The sequence below is a fragment of the Rhinolophus hipposideros genome, assembly GCF_964194185.1.
Source record: "Rhinolophus hipposideros genome assembly, chromosome: 8".
Classification (NCBI taxonomy): domain Eukaryota; kingdom Metazoa; phylum Chordata; class Mammalia; order Chiroptera; family Rhinolophidae; genus Rhinolophus; species Rhinolophus hipposideros.
Window position 1 is genome coordinate 70,237,588 of NC_138054.1, and position 17,369 is coordinate 70,254,956.

Sequence of the window (17,369 nt, forward strand, 5' to 3'; positions counted from 1 at the left end):
ATAGTGAGCTGAGGTGTGTCCCCAACCTACAACAGTCCTGGTACGTTGTAGTTGCTCAAATAATAAACGAGACAGTCTATCTGGTAACCAAGTGTATGCGTGTGCTCGTGTGTACACGCACGCGCGTGTGTGTGTGCCATCGTTGAATGAGATCATGGAATTAAAAAATGACAGGAGCCGAGTGGAGCCAATGCAGGAGACAGCGCTGACGCTAGGAACCAAGCAGGTGGCACCCCTGAATGTCCCCGAGCACAGGGCAGATGGACTTCACTTCTGTGATTAGCCAGTGTTCCTGCTTAGGCTGCAAACCATCTTAAAAAGCCCCTCTGCTGAGAGTAGAACTCAAGGGAGAGAACTCATTCCTGTCCAAAGACAGGGACGCTGGGCTCTCAGGGGAGCTCCAAATCCCTCCCCATCCCCGCCCGCTGCAGCCTGGGAGACGCATGGCTAGCTGCAGCCCCATCATTCCAAAGGAAACTGCATTTGAAGAGTTGTCAGGGAGTAGCAGACATCACAAACAGCATCTCCTGTGTTGTCCTCCCTCCGTCTTGGCAGATAAAAATTAATTAGGAGATGAAAAAGGAGGCCATTGAAAGCACTGTTTGGCTGTAAAAATATGTTAGCAAAATGTAAAGGAGAACGGAGGGAAAGCGTGTTCTTTGCGGGGAGGGCCAGGCCGCTTGGAAGGGAGAGGATGTCAGAACACAGCTTCTCTCAGGATTGAGCCTTCTTTATGTTGTGGTGGGGCAGGCACACCACATGTGGGTGGGGCTGTGTGTGAGGGACAGCCACTTACAAAAGGGATGGACGTGGTGGAGGCCAAGAACTCCAGGTTCCCTGAGTCCCTGGCGTTATCAAGCCCTCCCCCTGGCACAGCCTTGCCCCGTCCTAGCCCCTGAGCTGGAAGGCACTTGGAGAGGCCATCCCGTCCACACCCTGCCTTCCAGCTGCTCAGCTGACTCCTCGGTGAACTGGAGGGTTCAGGAGGTCGCCCCTCAATCTCAGCTTTCGGTTTCTCCTGACCTATCTGCTGGCCTCTCTGATGGTGCCTTAGACCCGCCTTCAAGCAGAAGTAGGGTTAGATGACACAATACAATGACTAGACAGAGCTCAGTGGGGTGCTCTGGCACAGTCAGATTATATCAGTTTTACAATCAGACAGACCAGGATTGGAGTCCTGGGTGTTGTCTGTGCTGGATGACCTTGGGCAAGTCACTACTTCCCTGAGTCTGAGTTTGCTTACTTGTATGGCGTGGATACTGATTTCCCACCACGGGGCAATGAACAAGAGGATTTAATGAGCTGTGTTATGTACAGTGGTTAGCCCAGCGCCAAGTACACAGGAGCACTTAAATCCAAGGCTCTCTCCTCTGGATGCCCCTCCAGTTGGCTGACCCAGAAGACTGGGAAAAAGGGTCCTAAAAGGGACACCATTGGAGAGGGACCAGCCAGTGGACACCTGGAGACTCTCCCTTCTTCCAGGTCCCTCTGGATCGGGCCTATGTGGAGGTCACTGGTGCCTCTGTCATAGGGTGGCCATCTGCCTCTGCACAGAACTAAGCACTTTAAGAGGAGCCCAGAGGTCCGCAGAACAGAAGAGACCCCAAGCAGGCAGGCAGAGAAGTGGCAGGGGCAGGGGAAGGGCCAGTGATGCTGGGAAGTTATTGAAAACCACACAGTTATTGAGGACTGCTCTGTGCCTTGGTTTTTTCATCTATTAAATGGGTATAACAATAGTACCCACTTCTTCGAGTTATTGAGATGATTAAATGGAATAATTCACATAAACAGCTTAGAACCACACCTGATACGGAATACATATGCCATCAATGCTGACTATTTTTATTGTTGAAACCGGTGACACACAGGCCTCTTCAACCCACAGATATGATTTTGAGGGCCACACATTGCTTATATTTTTAACTAGTTGCCAGCATTTTAAAATTGGGATATTTTTGCATTTAAAAACATTCGCATTTCCAGCTTATTGAAAATGTGAAAGATGGAGCTACCCTTAGCCGGCTTTCCTGTGGTGCAACAATTGGCAGGAGCTGAGAGGCCATGGCTCTCTCCAGTTTATCAGAATTCCACTCAGCATTCTTTACTTATTACAGCACCCTGCGTGGCCCCTGTCAGCATTGGAGTTTCTAGCACCGAGTATTGTGTCATTTAATTTCTATAAGCAACTCTGTGCTATAGAAATTATTATCCCCAATTTCCAGATGAGAAAACTAAGCCTTAAAGAGAATTAAGGAGCCTTGGAGAGAAATAATGATGGCAGGCACTTACTGAGCGCTTCCTAGGAGTCAGGCTGTGTGCTAAGATAACCCCCATTTTATAGATGGGGAAAGTAAGGCTCAGAGATATGATGTCACTTGCCTATGGTAGCTGAAGGAGCTGATATTTAAACCCAGGTTTGTGTGACACCAGAGTCCATGCAATTGAGCTAATCACTCCCACCACCACCTCTGCCCCCAACCTGCAGCTCTCACTCCAGGCTCCCCCCTCAGGGGACAGCCTGCAGCCCCACACAGGCAAGCCTCAGGGGCTTGTGCAGAAAGCAGGGGCTGCTGCTGGGCCAGAGGGTCAGCAAGTCTGTCCTGGCCAGGCAGGTAGAAGCAGCAACCTTAAGGACGCCTCCTGGTCCCCACGGAAATAAGCCAAGAGACGTGATTAACTGCTCGAGTATGGGGATCCAATAGGGCCAAAGACTCCAGACCCAGGAATAAGAAAGCCAATTACTTCAGGAAAGGTCTCCTTTCCAACATGGAAGATACCCCTGGTCTCGCATGGAATCACATTGCCGCTTCCTCCCTGTACACGTTCCCCGGGTTTCAGCTTCCTTTAGAATGTATATATATATATATATATATATATATATATATATATATATATATATATACACATTTTTTTGTACAGAAATGTTAAATTCTCAAGATTAAGTATCTTCAGTTGGGGAAAATCAATTTACTTCTTTGAGGAGGCTGGAATTGAAAGTCGTGAAGCTGAAACTTCCTTTCTTGCCAATTTTACTGATAAAAAAAGTCTCTTCATCCTGGCACATGGCCCTGAATTGACTGCTCCAAACGATTCCATTAATTGATTTGAGTGACTGGCCCTGAAGCAATGCTTATTAAGGTTCCCCCAGACGCTGGGACGGGCGGGATGACTCAGGAGCCATAGGATGGGAGACTCCATTCCCCTGGGATGGTGACTCCAGCTCAGGCAGCAATGGGCACTCAGGCTTCTGGTGACTGGGCCCAGGGAGATGAGAGAGGGGCCTGAGACTCCAGGAGGGGCCCTCGCTGTATCCCTCCCTGCCTCAGACAAGCCAGAGGGAAGTTTTTCAGGGTTGTGCCCGGAATCACCCAAGGATAGAAGGACAAAACTTAAGGGGAACAGAGATCACGAATGGATATGTTTGAGCATGCGGGCCCCAAGATATAGGACAAGAACAGTGGGTGGTCATTCTGGGAAAACAGATATCAGACCCATCTGCCTAAAGGAGGTGATGGAGGTAGTGAATTTGACACGAGCTGGCACAGAAAAACCTCTTGAAATCATCGTGATAGCCAGCTTCATGCCTTATTGTCACCTTTTATCTTAACTGGCTCTTTGCTATCCTTTCCTATCTACCTCATTCTGTTCCTTTACCCCCTGGAGGCTTTCATGGGTCTTTTTCTCAAAGCCTGTTGGCCTCAACACTCCCTCCAGCCTCCAGCGGAAATTTCTGTCTCTATTTATGTTGTAGTGTTACTGGAAAGAGCATGTGTTTTGATGTCAGGAGGGTGTATGTATGTACCGGAGAGATCGGGGTGCTGGGGGGAGGATGCAGAGAGAAGTTTCCTATTCTGAGACAGAAGGAGTGGGACAGGGCTCCCTGAATGGGTCATTGTCAGGTTACTTTTGCCAGGCCTCTAGATTTTACCAGGGGCTGACTGTGTGCATAGAAGATTAAGTGGGTAAGATGGGTGAAGTGGAGAGGTGAATGGATGGTTGAGTGATGGATAGATGGGTAAGAGGATGGATAGACCGACAGATGGTTGGATAGATGGATGAATGAACGGATAAATTGGTAAAAGTCTAGGTGGATGGTCAGACAGTTAGTTGAATGAATTAGTGTGTAGATAGTGTGTGGGTAAGTGGGTGAGAACATGAACATGGTGAATGAGGAGAGGATGGATGGATGGATGGATGGATGGATGGATGGATGGATGGATTGCATGCATGCATTGGAGGTAGAAGGGGAGCCCTGATGGCTTCATCAACCCCTGGTTCCCAGCTCTGGGAGAAGAAGGAGAATTTGGAAAGCAGGAGAGACGGGGATGGAAGGAGCTGAGGTGCTGAAGCCACTGATGGGAGAATAGTATTTAGTTACAATAAGCAGAAGAGCAGAATATCTGAGGAGTATGTATACCTGGTCCAATCAGCAGGGATGATTGGACTTGGAGGAGCTGATTAGAGGAATAGTTCGGATTGATTATCTGAAAAAGCAACTATATTGGGAACAGAAGTCGCTTATGTGAGTATGTGTGTGAGAGAAAGTTATCTATGGCTGCATAACAAATTAACAAAACTTAGTGTCTTAAAACAACAACAACATTGGGATCTCACAGTGTGTGGGTCAGGAATTAGCACAGCTTCCCTGGCTCTTCTGCACAGTGTCTCACAGGCCGCATTCAAGGTATCGGCTAATTATTGCAGTTATCTCGGGGCTCAGCTTCCAAGCTCACTCACATGGCTATTGGTGGGGTTCAGTGCCACCTTAGCTGTTGAACCGAGGGCTTCAGTTCTCTGATGACCGTTGGCTGGAGGCTGCCCTCCATTTGTTGCCATGTGGGCCTCTTCTTGGGGTGACTCACTGCATGGCAGCCAGCTTCCTTCAGGGGAGCAAGTGACAATGAGTGCAAGCCAGACGATACTCCAGTCTCATGGAACCTAATCTCCAGAGTGACATCCCTTTGCTACTGGGGGGAGTTAAAACTAAGTCTCTATGTCCAGCCCACGTGCAGGGGTAGGGGTGACACAACGACATGAGTCCCAGAGATGGGGATCCCTGGAGTCAGAGAATCTGGGAAGGAAAAGTAACAGAGTGAGAAAGGATCTAAGGGATAAAAGAAGCTGAAAAGGAGGTGTGGGGAGAGTCTGGCTGTCAGAATTATCTAGAAAATAAGAAGTGTCTGGGAAGTCAGAAGACCTGGAAATTGGGGATATTTGTGAGGGCAATAGTAGCTTGTAGGGGAGGGGCATGGGGCTGCAGGAAACGCTGAGGTGGCAGAATAGCTGGGAGGGTGGGCTCGCTAGAGAGCACAAAAGGTTTGGAGGTAAGAGTGGCAGAGGTGAGAGTTACTGTGGAGGTGGAGTAGCTAGAGAGCAGGAACTGCTGAAAATAGGACAGGCTGAGGAGTGCGAGGAGCTTGGAGCAGCCAGCTTGCTGCTCTGGTGGAACCCATGGAAGCTCCAGGCATCTGAGGCAATCCAGGCCTTTGGCTTTTGGGGGCAGATACATATGCAGGAGGCAGTGGCACTACTGGTTTGTGAAGGTGCCCCCAAAGGAGCTATCACCGGTACTTGACAGATTCTGGGCTCAGACAGAATTCCAAGTGGGGTGCTGCCTGCTGTTTCGGGTCCTCCGCCTCCCCTGGTGTGCCTGGGTCTCCAGGAGCCGGTTGCAGAAGGGACAGTCCTTACAGAGCTAGGCCGCACCTGCAGAGGAGAAGATCTGCTTTCTTCTCAGCCTCCCCGACTCCCACTGCCCTGACGCCCAGCAGACACAGCTTCTTCCCCATTCCCTGCCCATCCCCCAGCCTGCACCAGCTTGTGCAAGCACACCCATGCCATCACGCACACCGGAGCTGGGCCAGGTGCCAGTCAGACAGGCTGACACCAGACAGGCACAGCCAGACTTGGAAACTGCTGGGTACAATGGGGTGTGCAAAGCCACCGGCTCCCTTGGGACCAGCGGGGGTAGGGCCGATCCCTGCTGGGAGCAGGCAGCTGGCAGGCATGAAGTTCCCAAGAAATCTCATGAACGCCATGCACCCTGGTCTTCCCAGTCTCCTTAGCAGCAGGGGACATTTGGTGTCAGCCCCCTCTCCCAGCCCCAGCGCCCTCTCTGCGTCTCCTGGCCAGGCATGGCAAACACAGCAGCCCACCCACCAGGCCTATTCTGAGGGATTCTTGTTCCATTCATGCAGCCACACCTAGCCCAGGATATTCTGGGGACATGGGGGTAGGGGGCCTGCAGACGCCTGCTCTGACTGCCCCACTCTGCAATTCTCGCCCTGCTCCTCTTTCACTGTAATGAAGTAGAGCAAACAGACAAAATCTTCCTCAGACAAAACCTTGCCCTGAGACACAGTACATAAGAGCGGCCCGCTTTGGTTGAAGTGGGAGTAAGGAGCCCAGAACCCACCGGGCTTTGCCCTCATTGGCATCCACGTCTTCCTCTCTCCCCTCACCGTGGTTTCTGTAAGGCAGTGCCACTCAATGGTTAGAAACATGGATTCTGGAGCCAGACAACCTGGGTGTGAAGCCTGGTTTTTGCCACTTAGTATCTGAGTGACCTTGGGCAAGTTACTTAGCCATGCCTCAGTTTCCCCATCTGTACAATGGGGCCAACATACCTGCTTCCTGTAATTGCTGTGAAGAATCAATGAGTAAATGCAGGTAAAGCACTTCGAACAGGGCCTGCACATGTAATTGTTTAATAAATATGAGAGAAAGAAAATTATGTTTTAAAAGTCAATGTGAAAACCCCTTGTGCCCTGGCAAAGAGCCAAGGTTTCCAGGTAGGTGGGCCCGAGGCTGAAGGTCGGTTTTATCACTCACTAGCTGTGTGCTTTGGTACCTACCTTCCCAGAGCCTCTGCGTCCACGTCTGAGCAGTGGGTGCTACTCCCTCCCTCCACCTCACAGAGCTCAAGCCCCACAGCCTGGCAGGTGGGGCTGCAGGGCTTGGTCCCAGGTGTGCGCAGTAACTGTGCCTATCGCCCCTGTCCTCCTCCCCAGAAATCCAAGATCTCCACCTTCGAGAAGATGTGGGCCTTTATGAGCAGCAAGCCCTCTGCGCTGGTGAAGAACAATGAGGAGGGCATCCAGAGGACACTCACGGCGGACTACGCACTACTCATGGAGTCCACCACCATTGAGTACATCACCCAGAGGAACTGCAACCTCACCCAGATCGGGGGCCTCATCGACTCCAAGGGCTACGGCATTGGCACGCCCATGGGTGAGTGAGGGGCTGCAGGCAGGAGGCTGGGGGAGGCCCCACGTCCACTCCCACACAGGCGCCTGCTCCTCCTCCTCCCAGCTCATCCCACTGAGCCAGAAAGGGGGCATTTCCTCAGCCCAGAGACAAAGTAATGGAGCCACGTACCCTGCGAGGTCAGCCCTGGCCTAAGCAGAGAACGAAGGCAAACCCTGCCGTGGCGGTCAGTTCAGAGGTCACACCTGCTCTCCTGGCCTCACCGCTGTTGCTGCAGCCCAGATACAGTGTGCCTTCCAGGGGTCTGTGGAGACAGGCAGTCACAGGCGAGACTCCCCACTACAAGTCAGGACTCTTCCTCCCACCCAGATACCGCATATAGATATAAAGAGGCAATAGGGTCCCCTTTGTATGAACTTACTGAGAGGGCACGTGATGGTGGCTGGCCCCAACCAGGGTGGTGGCAGGGACACACAGGATGACCGCCGGGGTCCCCTCTCCCCTGCTCAGGCTCCCCATACCGGGACAAGATCACCATCGCCATCCTACAGCTGCAGGAGGAGGACAAGCTGCACATCATGAAGGAGAAGTGGTGGCGGGGCAGCGGGTGTCCCGAGGAGGAAAGCAAGGAGGCCAGCGCCCTGGGTATCCAGAAGATCGGGGGAATCTTCATCGTCCTGGCCGCCGGGCTGGTCCTGTCCGTGCTGGTGGCTGTGGGCGAGTTTGTGTACAAGCTCCGCAAAACAGCAGAGCGAGAGCAGGTGAGCCCCAGAATCCGGCGTCCGCATGGGGAAGAGCGGGAGACAGAAGGGAGAGGTTTGCATGGGTGTCACACCTCCCGCATGCCAGGCACACGGTGGTGTCTGAGCCCGTCCTCCCCACAGCTCACCTGCATCGGATCCACCGGGAAGCCTGGCCAGTCCCACCTCTGCACTAACTCTGTGCACACTTTCCCATCATTGTTGCTCCCCGCCAGGCCAAGCCCCGTCATCTCCAGCGGGACCATGCAACAGCCTCCAGTTTGGCCTTCCTGCCTCCACTCTGTCTCTACCGTCCGCCCTCCATCCACAGCCAGTACCCTGTCTAAAACTTGATTCAAACCATTTCATTCCCCTGCATAAAACCCTCCAGGGTAATTGTTGAAGCGGGGTGATGGTTACATAGGGGTTCATTATACTGTTCTCTCTACTTCTGCATATATTTGGAAATTTCCATAATCAAAAGTTTTAAAAAGAAAAGGGTTAAGAGGTTCAGCCCAAGCGTTCAGATGGGAGAACTAGACTCAACCTGTCTGATTAATTCAAGTGTGGTTGGGCAGTGGTTCTGGGTCCCGCCCGGTAGCAAATTACAATCACAAGGAGAGAGTTTTTTAAATGCTAATTTCCTGGCCTCACTCCTGGAGACTCTATTTTAATTGGTCTGTGGTGGAGCCTGGCATTGGCACTTAAGAAAGTGTACAGGGTGATTTCAGTTTGCATCTGAGCTGGGGGCCACTGGGCGAGGGGAAATGCCTCTCACAGAGTTGACAGCGACAAAAGGCCAGTGCAGAAGGAGACTGCAGTTAAGTCATATGCACAGGGACCATTAGAAATAGGCAGCTTTTCCACCCATCAAAAATGACATGGAATTTTTTATAACCAGCAAGCCTGAGTCAGCAATACAGGCAACAGAAGTAGCCAAGGATATGTGTGGCTTTATTTACAAAGATGTTCATTGAAGTATTAGTGAGCACATGGAAAAACAAGAAAAAAACTAAATGTCCAGTAATAAGGAACAACTGAAAAAATTATGATACATTTAAAAAAAATTCTCTAGGAATTCCCATTACAATTAGAATGAGCTCCAGATTCCAACAAAAAGCCTACAGATCTGCTCTTTGCCCAGCTAGCTCTCTGACTGCCTCCTTCCCACCCTCCTCGCCCTTACTCTGCTTCACACACACCGGCCTCCTTTCTAGGCCTTAACACACCAATCATGTTTCAGCCTCAGGGCCTTTGCTCATGCTGATCCATCCACCTGAAGTGCCCTTCCCCCAGAGTGCCATATTCTTCCAACCTCTCTCTATCCCATTTCACTGCTTTAGTCTCTTAATAATAGTTATCACTCTCTGAAATTCTTTGTTTGTTCACATGCTCATTATCTGTTTCCATCCCATCATTAGACCATAAGCTCCCTGAGGGCGGGGACCTTGTCTGTCATTTGCACTGCTTCATGCCTGACACCTGGAATAGTGCCTGACACATAATAGGGGCTCAATAAATATTTTCGAATGGAGAAAGGGAGGTGAGGAGGGATGATGTTCTGTGTTTAGTGGGTGAAAAAGGGGAACTTGGAGAGGTCACACCACTGGTAAGAGGCAGAGCCAGATTGAAAGCCAGGTCCCATTCCCCTGCACCACACAGCCTGTGTCCAAGCTGTCTGGGTGCTGATGCCCTGGCCTCACTGGGTAAATTGAGGCATCGACAGCCCCCACTGCCTTCTAGACAAGCTGCAGGACAAACGCTGCCATCAGACACCTGCAGGAAATGCTGCCCTTTTGCTGTTCCACACCAGTACTCACAGGGACCCAGGCCAGAGGAGGCCACTGCAACCCAGCTGGCCTGCAGGCACCTGCCTCCCCATTGCCCGACCTGAGAAACATATGCTGGACTCTCCTGAGTGGGAGCAGAGTGACTCTCCCCTTAGTTGGAAGCCCTCCCAGAAGAGAGGCCATCCACATATTTAGCCAGTGTTTCTTAAACCCTGACTCTGGGCCAGAATTAGTGCTTGGGGCCTAGGCTCACAGGGAGGAAATGGGCTGGTTCCTGCCCTCAGAATCTAGTGGTGAGAAATCAGACAAATAAACTCCTTGAATGTTCATGTGCATGTCACTCAGCGCCTCAGTTTGCTCATCTGTAAAATGGGGATGATACTACCTACCTTAGTGTCGAAACAAGAACGTGATACTCTGGAGGCTGCTATACAAATCACCGGGCAGGGCACAGAGGGTGGGTAGGGAGAGGGATGGGAGAGACCACGTGGCCTTAGCACAGGGTCAGGAGGACGGGCTGGAGTTGCAGGGCCAAGCCTCACCCACGTACCCCTTTCCCTCCCACCCCCTCCCTAGCGCTCCTTCTGCAGCACCGTGGCCGACGAGATCCGTTTCTCCCTCACCTGCCAGCGTCGGGTCAAGCACAAGCCTCAACCTCCCATGATGGTCAAGACAGACGCCGTCATCAACATGCACACATTCAATGATCGCCGGCTACCGGGCAAGGACAGCATGACCTGCAGCACATCTCTGGCCCCTGTATTCCCCTAGGCACGGGGAGGGGAGGCACCGCAGGCCTGGGGGCATGGCGGAGGAAAGCAAAGGAGACTGGAAGGAACGTCCCCTGACCCCATGCTGGGCTTGGGGACCAGAGCTGCTGCCTGCCTATTGGGCCAGGAGCCATCTGCCCTTACCGACCAGAAAACCAGCAGGCCCCCAGGTCAGCTGCTTGGGCTTCACTCTCCTTGTTTCTTCTATGGGTTTCTAAAGCTGCCAGCCAAGACAGCCAAGGCCAAAGGAAGCACATGCCTCTCTCAGGCCAAACTCACTTGCCCCTCAACTCTCCTCTACAGTCAGAAGTTTCTACCACGGCCCTGCAGAGGCCAAAGAAAACAGGCAACAGCTCTTTTATTGCCACTCCTTCCCCATAAGCCCAGGTCTCCTGGGGCTTGACTATGAGACCAGAGACACAAACCTTGGGCATCTTAAGGATGCAATAGTTTGGCTTCCAATGGGAGCTGAAGATGGAGGACGGCCACCCCACATGCGTGGGAAAAAGGAACAATTCATCCCCCAGGGGCTGCTCACGTGGTCCTGAGATCCTGGACTCGGCACCACCCATGGAAGCCCCTGTGTTTGGCAAAGTTGAAGTCAGAGAGCCCCTTACGGTGAAAGAGGAGTTTGGGGTCTGAGAGAGAAGAGAATGCACAGGGGCCACCATTTTGAATTCTTACAAAGTCTAGTGGCTCCACATCTCTAGCAGGTCTCTAGGAGTATAACATGGGCAAGTAGTCGGAGTGTATTCTTCTCCACTTTCTGGCCAGAGGATAGAGGACCCCAGAATCTCTCACAGAGGATGCGCAGTGTCTCAGCCAATATTTGAAGCCCAGAGGAACAATGATTCCATGGAAATCCCACAGGCCCTCAAGCCATCGGATCTTACTTTGCTGGTCACCAACCTGTTTTCTAAATCCTGGTGTCATTTCGGGAGCTTAGGCTCTTTGCCATCTACTCAGCAGCAACGCCCCATTCCTGGCCAGTTGACCTTGAGCTGCTTCTGTCATCTTGGAAAAAGAACAGCCTTGATTAAAGTGAAAGTCAAGTCACCCCTCCTCGAAAGAGGGGTCTGAGCCCTACTGCACGGGCTAATTATGGGGTAGAGAGGGAAAGCCAGAGGAGCCTTAAAGAACTCCTGGCCCCCTGCACTTGCCAAACCTAAAGATATCCCCCAGAAAAAAAGAAAGTTTTTAGGAGCAGGATATCGTGGCTGGTAGAGGACCCAAGGGTTGGAAGAGAGAAGCTGCCTCCTGGAGAATTAACCAAAGACCCCATACAGACACAGAAGGCCATCCTGGCCCCTGGTCTCTTGTCCAGAGTAGCTGGAACCTTGGGGAGCTTGGGGGTACAGCAGAGAAGTAGTAGATGGGATAGCAGTGAGGGGCAGACCAAGTGACCTGTGGGTTCCAGCTAGTGGTGATGGATACTCTAGAGGTCTGTGACTTTAAGATTCTGGAAAAGAATGACACATGGAAGGGTTAGGAGCAAAGTGTCCTTAAAGAACATAATGGGGCCAGCAGGGCTTCCCATGGCCAAGGGCAGAGGGCAGTCTTTGAGCAGGAAAAGGGGACTGGGGATTCTGGACAGACACCCAGAAACACCAGCCACCTGCCTCTCCTTTCTCTCCTGTTTCTGTTTGGGGAGGCTGATTAGGTAACAGCTGCATTTTAGGTCTCAAGGACCTTCTCAGCTGGGGTGAAGGGTAAATTCTAGCTCCCCCAGGGACTCCCAAAGCAAGAGAGCACAGTGGGCTCATGTGGCAAGTACTGCCTCTCCTACAAACTGAGCTGCAGGACCAAACCAGCTGGTTCCCAGAATCACAGCAGCTCCAACAGGCTGTGTGCCCTGGAGGTGGGAGAAGAGGGCCAGACATGCAACATAGCTGACACATGTACCGATAGGAAAAGCCATGCTGTTGTGAGCTTCTGGGTGCAGGAGTGCGTGCGTGGGCATGGGCTTGTCTCTGTGTCTTTGTATGTGTGAACTTTGGGGGCTGGGGACAAGGACAGATTTGGACATATACAGAGTCCAGGGCATGCAATAATAGAATCCATTGGGTTCTGATGTATGTGTGTACGTGCGTGTGTGTAAATTGGAAATGAGGGAGATAACTCTGGACAGGCAGCAGAGTCCCATATAGGTAAAAATAGGAAAAGCCATGTTATAATGGGGTTCTGGTGAGTATATATGTGTATACATGCATGCATGAGAGAGAGAGAGAGTGTGTGTGTGTGTGTGTGTGTGTGTGTGTGTATTTGTGCACCAAATGGCAGAGGGTAGAGGACAGGATAAAACCTGCAGCATTGCCAAATATGTTTCAAAGGAGAAGCCATGTCATCAAGGGATCCACATATGTGAGCATATGTGCACATGTGTGGGGACATGTGTGTGCAGTGGAGACCAGGAGGGAGAACAGAACTGGACAGACATGCAGCACAGGTCAATGCATGTCGTATGTGAGAAGCCATGTGCAACCGGAGTTTGTAAATGTGTTAGCATATGTGTGTGTGCTCACATACATGTGTTCAAACGCACACATATGTCCCAGCTCGCTACAGGAGCAGAGACAGACAATCAGGAAGGCAGGGAACCAGCGTCTGTTTGCACTTCTGCCGTGGGGAGAGATCAGGTTCGCAAAGATTTGCCAGGATTATCTCGGCATAGGTACGAGGAGACTGGCCACGTAGGGGCCAAACACTTCAGGGACTCATGGCTGGTGGCTCCTTTGCTCTAGGCAGAGTGCCCTGTTTTAAGGGAAAATGACCTATTTTTGCAATTTCCAGATAACAGGATTCTAATGAAGGTGTTTGCCTATTCGCTCTCACCAATGACAGATTTTAACCACTGTCTTTCTTTATCCAATATAATTTCTTAGCACACGCCCACATCCATGCTCATCTCACACACACGTGTGTGTGCTTTTGTGTATAACGCTCCATGAACATGTGTTCATCTGAGGCTATGCACACAGTCAGACTGTAATGGGAGAAAGAGCCTTTTGGGGTCGGAAGATTTCATCAAAGGAGTGAAGAATGGATATCAGAGGTACAATTCGGATAGGGAAGCCTCCCAAAGGCACGGGAATGATTTGGGGGCTCCTAAACGGAAATGGATTACATGCTGCCTGATCTCCCCTCCCATTCGAGCCTTATGTCCATACGTGTAGCTAATGTTCAACTTCTGGCTGAAGTCCTGTATTTGTGTTTGAGATCTGCCCAGGGTTCAAAGTGCAATGGAAGCCACTTCTGCCTAAGTGTGAGCTGTCTCTCCCAGAGTTCTAACGGTGCGGCTACATCTTGGGGGTTGGGGGTGGGAAGAAGGTGTTCCCAGCAAAGCAGATCATGTGGAATTCTAGTTTAGGCCCACCTGTCAGGGGGTGTGGACCTGAGCTGCCGTGGGTACATGGGGGCGCACACACACGGGCCCTCGGCCAGAGGCTCGGCGTGATGGGGAGCGGAAAAGCTGGTTTGGACGGAGCGGAAGATGGGACTTGCCTGAACAGGTGCTGGACTGTCTCTGTCTGGCCCCACATGCCAGCCCTAAACAGAAGAGTGCCCCCACCGCCCACCCCCATCTCCCACCCCAAAATGTCAGTGCCTCCTCTCGACCTGCTCAAACTGCCCAAATTGAGAGGCAGCAGTGAGGAGATATACGCATAACCCAGCTAGGCCCTTGGGCTTTTGGACAATGAGCCCTCCTGATCTCTTCCCCTCACCTGTTACTGGTATCTCTGCTGTAGATGGCTAAGAAAACCCTTAGAGCTTTGTAACTGTTCAGGTGGCCCCACTCTGTGAGTGCCTCTCAAGAGGGATAACGCCCCCCCTTGGCTGGTGAGCTGCCTCACACTCTGAAGGGTGAGCAGACTTCCAAGCACAGCCAAGACACTGCCTCAAGTAGAGCTGCACACTGGCTCCCTCCCCAGGCCCGGGCACTGGCAGGTGGGAATTTGGGCCTGGGATGGGGGAGGGGTCTGGCAATGTTGGGTGAAGACTCCCAATGGCTAGAAGTCACTCCGCCTCCTTAAACTCTCCTTAAACTCTCAGAGGGCAGAAGTCAGACCAGGACAGTCAGAAGCTGGTGCTGTGTGGGGGTTGGCCGCTGCTTGTTCATCACTCAACATGAAGTTGATCCCTTCCCGAGCCTTCCCCAGCATTATGTACAAACATCTGGAAACAGGCTGGACTCTGGCCCACATCTGGAATGGTCCTGTGTGTAGCGCCATCTGGGAAAGGCCTAACTGGTCGCACAGCTATCTGGACTTAATATCTAGGACGGGCCCAGCCCCCGAGACAGATACAAAAAAATGAGCCCCCTCTTGTAGCCAGGTCTCTGGAGTAGATACACCTGGAACAGTCTCCCACGTGGGGTGGACACACCTGTAATGGGCCCATCTGCTTGCCACAGTGGAAGGGTCCCGCCCTCTGTCCTCATGCCGGTTTGAATCAAGCCTTCATTTCAGTCTTGTGTTTGCCCTGGAGTTAAAATTTCAGAGCTGAGGCCATACATGAAGTCACAAAACTTGTTTTTGGTAGAAAGTGAATGTTCTGTACAATATATATATGAATGTAAAAAGATATATATATATATGCTGTATATATATATATATATATATGCACAGTGTATATATGACCTGTAGCCCATGTGTATACACCCCCCCTCGCACGTCTGCACACAGAGTGTACATAACCCAGCCAGTATGGGTGGGGACCAGGTGAGAGATGGGGGCTGCAGCAGCAAAGGCTGGGATGGAGGCTACCTGGGGCAGGCGCTGCTGAGAGCTCCCTGGGGAGGGGGAAGGCCCTTGCATACACCAGAGCTGCAGACCCTGAGGGAGAGAGCAGAACCATGAAGGCTGGCGGATGGGCCCTTGCACAGCCCGTATCTCCTGGGGTGGGGCAAGAGTGACGAGGGAGCCTTTTCTCCATCTGAGAGTGTCTGGAGCCAGACAGCAGGGCTTGTGTCTGGGGAGCAATGTCATGCCAGTACTTGGCTCCTGAAATCTGCCCTAACACCTGTCTGTACAACAGCCAGGTAGGTACCAGGCTCCACCTGGCATACCCTAAAAGTCTGGAGTATTATAGGTGGCAGAGGCCTCTGCCTCAGATTCTCACCCACACATAATGGCACAGCTCACGGCTAGGGAAAACACTTTGTAAAGAGACTGGCCCTGAGGACATTGCCAGCATGCCAATATGATGTCCCAGTACCCTAGTTATTGCCCCTACCCCCATCTCCTGCCTTCTGGAACAGACCTCAAATCACCCCGCAGTGTGGCTTTACAGATCAAAACTGAGGCCTCAGGAACCGGGAAACAGCTGTAGACCCAGTAATGCCAGCCAAGAATTTGCCCCACTTCAGACGACCTCCCCAGCCCCCTGTGACCCAGAGGCCAGCTCTCAGAGAATGACCAAGGAGCCAGAGATGTGAGCAGAGCAGTGACATGGGTGAAAGGTGAGAGGCCAACAGGGCACTTCCTGTCCTAGCACAGCCCATGCCCTCTGCCTGCCTTCTCTCCCCTGCATCATCTCTCCTAACAGGGCAGCTGGCAGAGAGCCTACCGCAGAACCCACAGACCCATCCCTGCCCCTCCCAGACCTGTCTGTTCTTTCTAATTCTGATCCTTTAGCTAGCGGTCCTGCCCTGTTGGGTCAGAGCATCTCTGGAGCATGCAGGAGAGAAGAGATCTGGAGTGGGCTTCCGTGTGGTCAGCGACCTGCCCTTAGCAGCCCCACGCATCAGGCTGGTCTGCACTAATTCTGGGTCTGCCCCAGGAGCCCTGGACAGAGCACATCTGAACCCAGCCCCCTGAGGAGGGGCCTGTCACTGTGCGCCAAACCCCCACCCCATCTCTGCCAGGGCTGACATCCTGGCTGGGCCTTCCAGCCCCTGGATGGAGCCCCCAGCCAGCACCATGCGAGACCCCTGGGCTGTGCCACCACCCAGACCAGAGTGCCTGGATGCCCCCTGCTCCCACGTCACATGGTTCCCACACACTGGTCTCTGGGCCATTCAGGGGATGCCCTTTGTGGACATGCAGAATTTCTATGAATATAGTTTTTTGTAAACATTTTGTAACAATTTGGGTTTCATAGTAACTGTGTTACTTGCCAATCATTCTAGGCTAATGTAAATAAATTTCCAAACAAATCCAATTATTTTCCTTTCTAAGACACTGTGATATATCAAAGTGCACAGTTTGCTGTATGAGGTAATATGGTTTTAAATTTTAAATAAAGAAATGTTTCTAGAAAACAGCGTTCCCTTGAGAAGTGTTTTCTGCTTCTCTTCCTTCCTGGGCAGTCGAGTTGTTCCATCTTCACCCAGGGCTGCCTCCCAGAAGGAGACCCTGAGGATGAGCAGGTGGGTGGCTCCAGTCCCAGCTCCTGGTTCCCCTTTTGGATATGGAGGGTGTAGTATCTGTTCTTGACATCAGCTGACCTCTGTCTTCCCTTCTCGTGGGCATGTCCTTCCCCAACTCACCTCCATCCACATGGCTACCTATGTCCTTATGACTCTGTCCCTTTGGCCGCAGGTGGGGAGAATGGGTGGGCCTCTTATCCAAGCTTGGCCAATCAGAGACCTCACCTGAGCTTTTTTAAACTGGAAATGAGAAAGCTCTAAGCCGGCTACTTTCAGGAGATGGAAACTATACGTGTAATAAAGAGTTCAGAACATTACAAGCAGGAAGGGACTGAACGCAGATGTTTACAAAACCAATGAAGAGATGAGGAAGCCAGGCCAAGCTGGGCCTCCAGTGGCTCCCAGAATAACACAAAACTGACCCACCAGGGCAGTGGCCGCCTCTGAGACCGGTACTAGAACTGAGACAAAAACTCCAGAGCTTCAATCCAGG

At 51.8% G+C, this 17,369-nt stretch overlaps 1 protein-coding gene across 1 annotated transcript in view; it reads left to right on the top strand.

Annotated features, from left to right (window-relative positions):
• The window catches only part of GRIK3 (glutamate ionotropic receptor kainate type subunit 3), a 208,370-nt gene extending 191,602 nt beyond the window's left edge, over nucleotides 1-16,768 (top strand). The window contains exons 14-16 of the mRNA XM_081055303.1: nucleotides 7,011-7,233; nucleotides 7,720-7,970; nucleotides 10,316-16,768. Of these exons, the coding sequence (XP_080911429.1) occupies nucleotides 7,011-7,233; nucleotides 7,720-7,970; nucleotides 10,316-10,510 (669 nt within the window). The 3' untranslated portion in view covers nucleotides 10,511-16,768. The remainder of the gene's footprint in view (nucleotides 1-7,010; nucleotides 7,234-7,719; nucleotides 7,971-10,315) is intronic.
• Nucleotides 16,769-17,369: the final 601 nt, after the last annotated feature.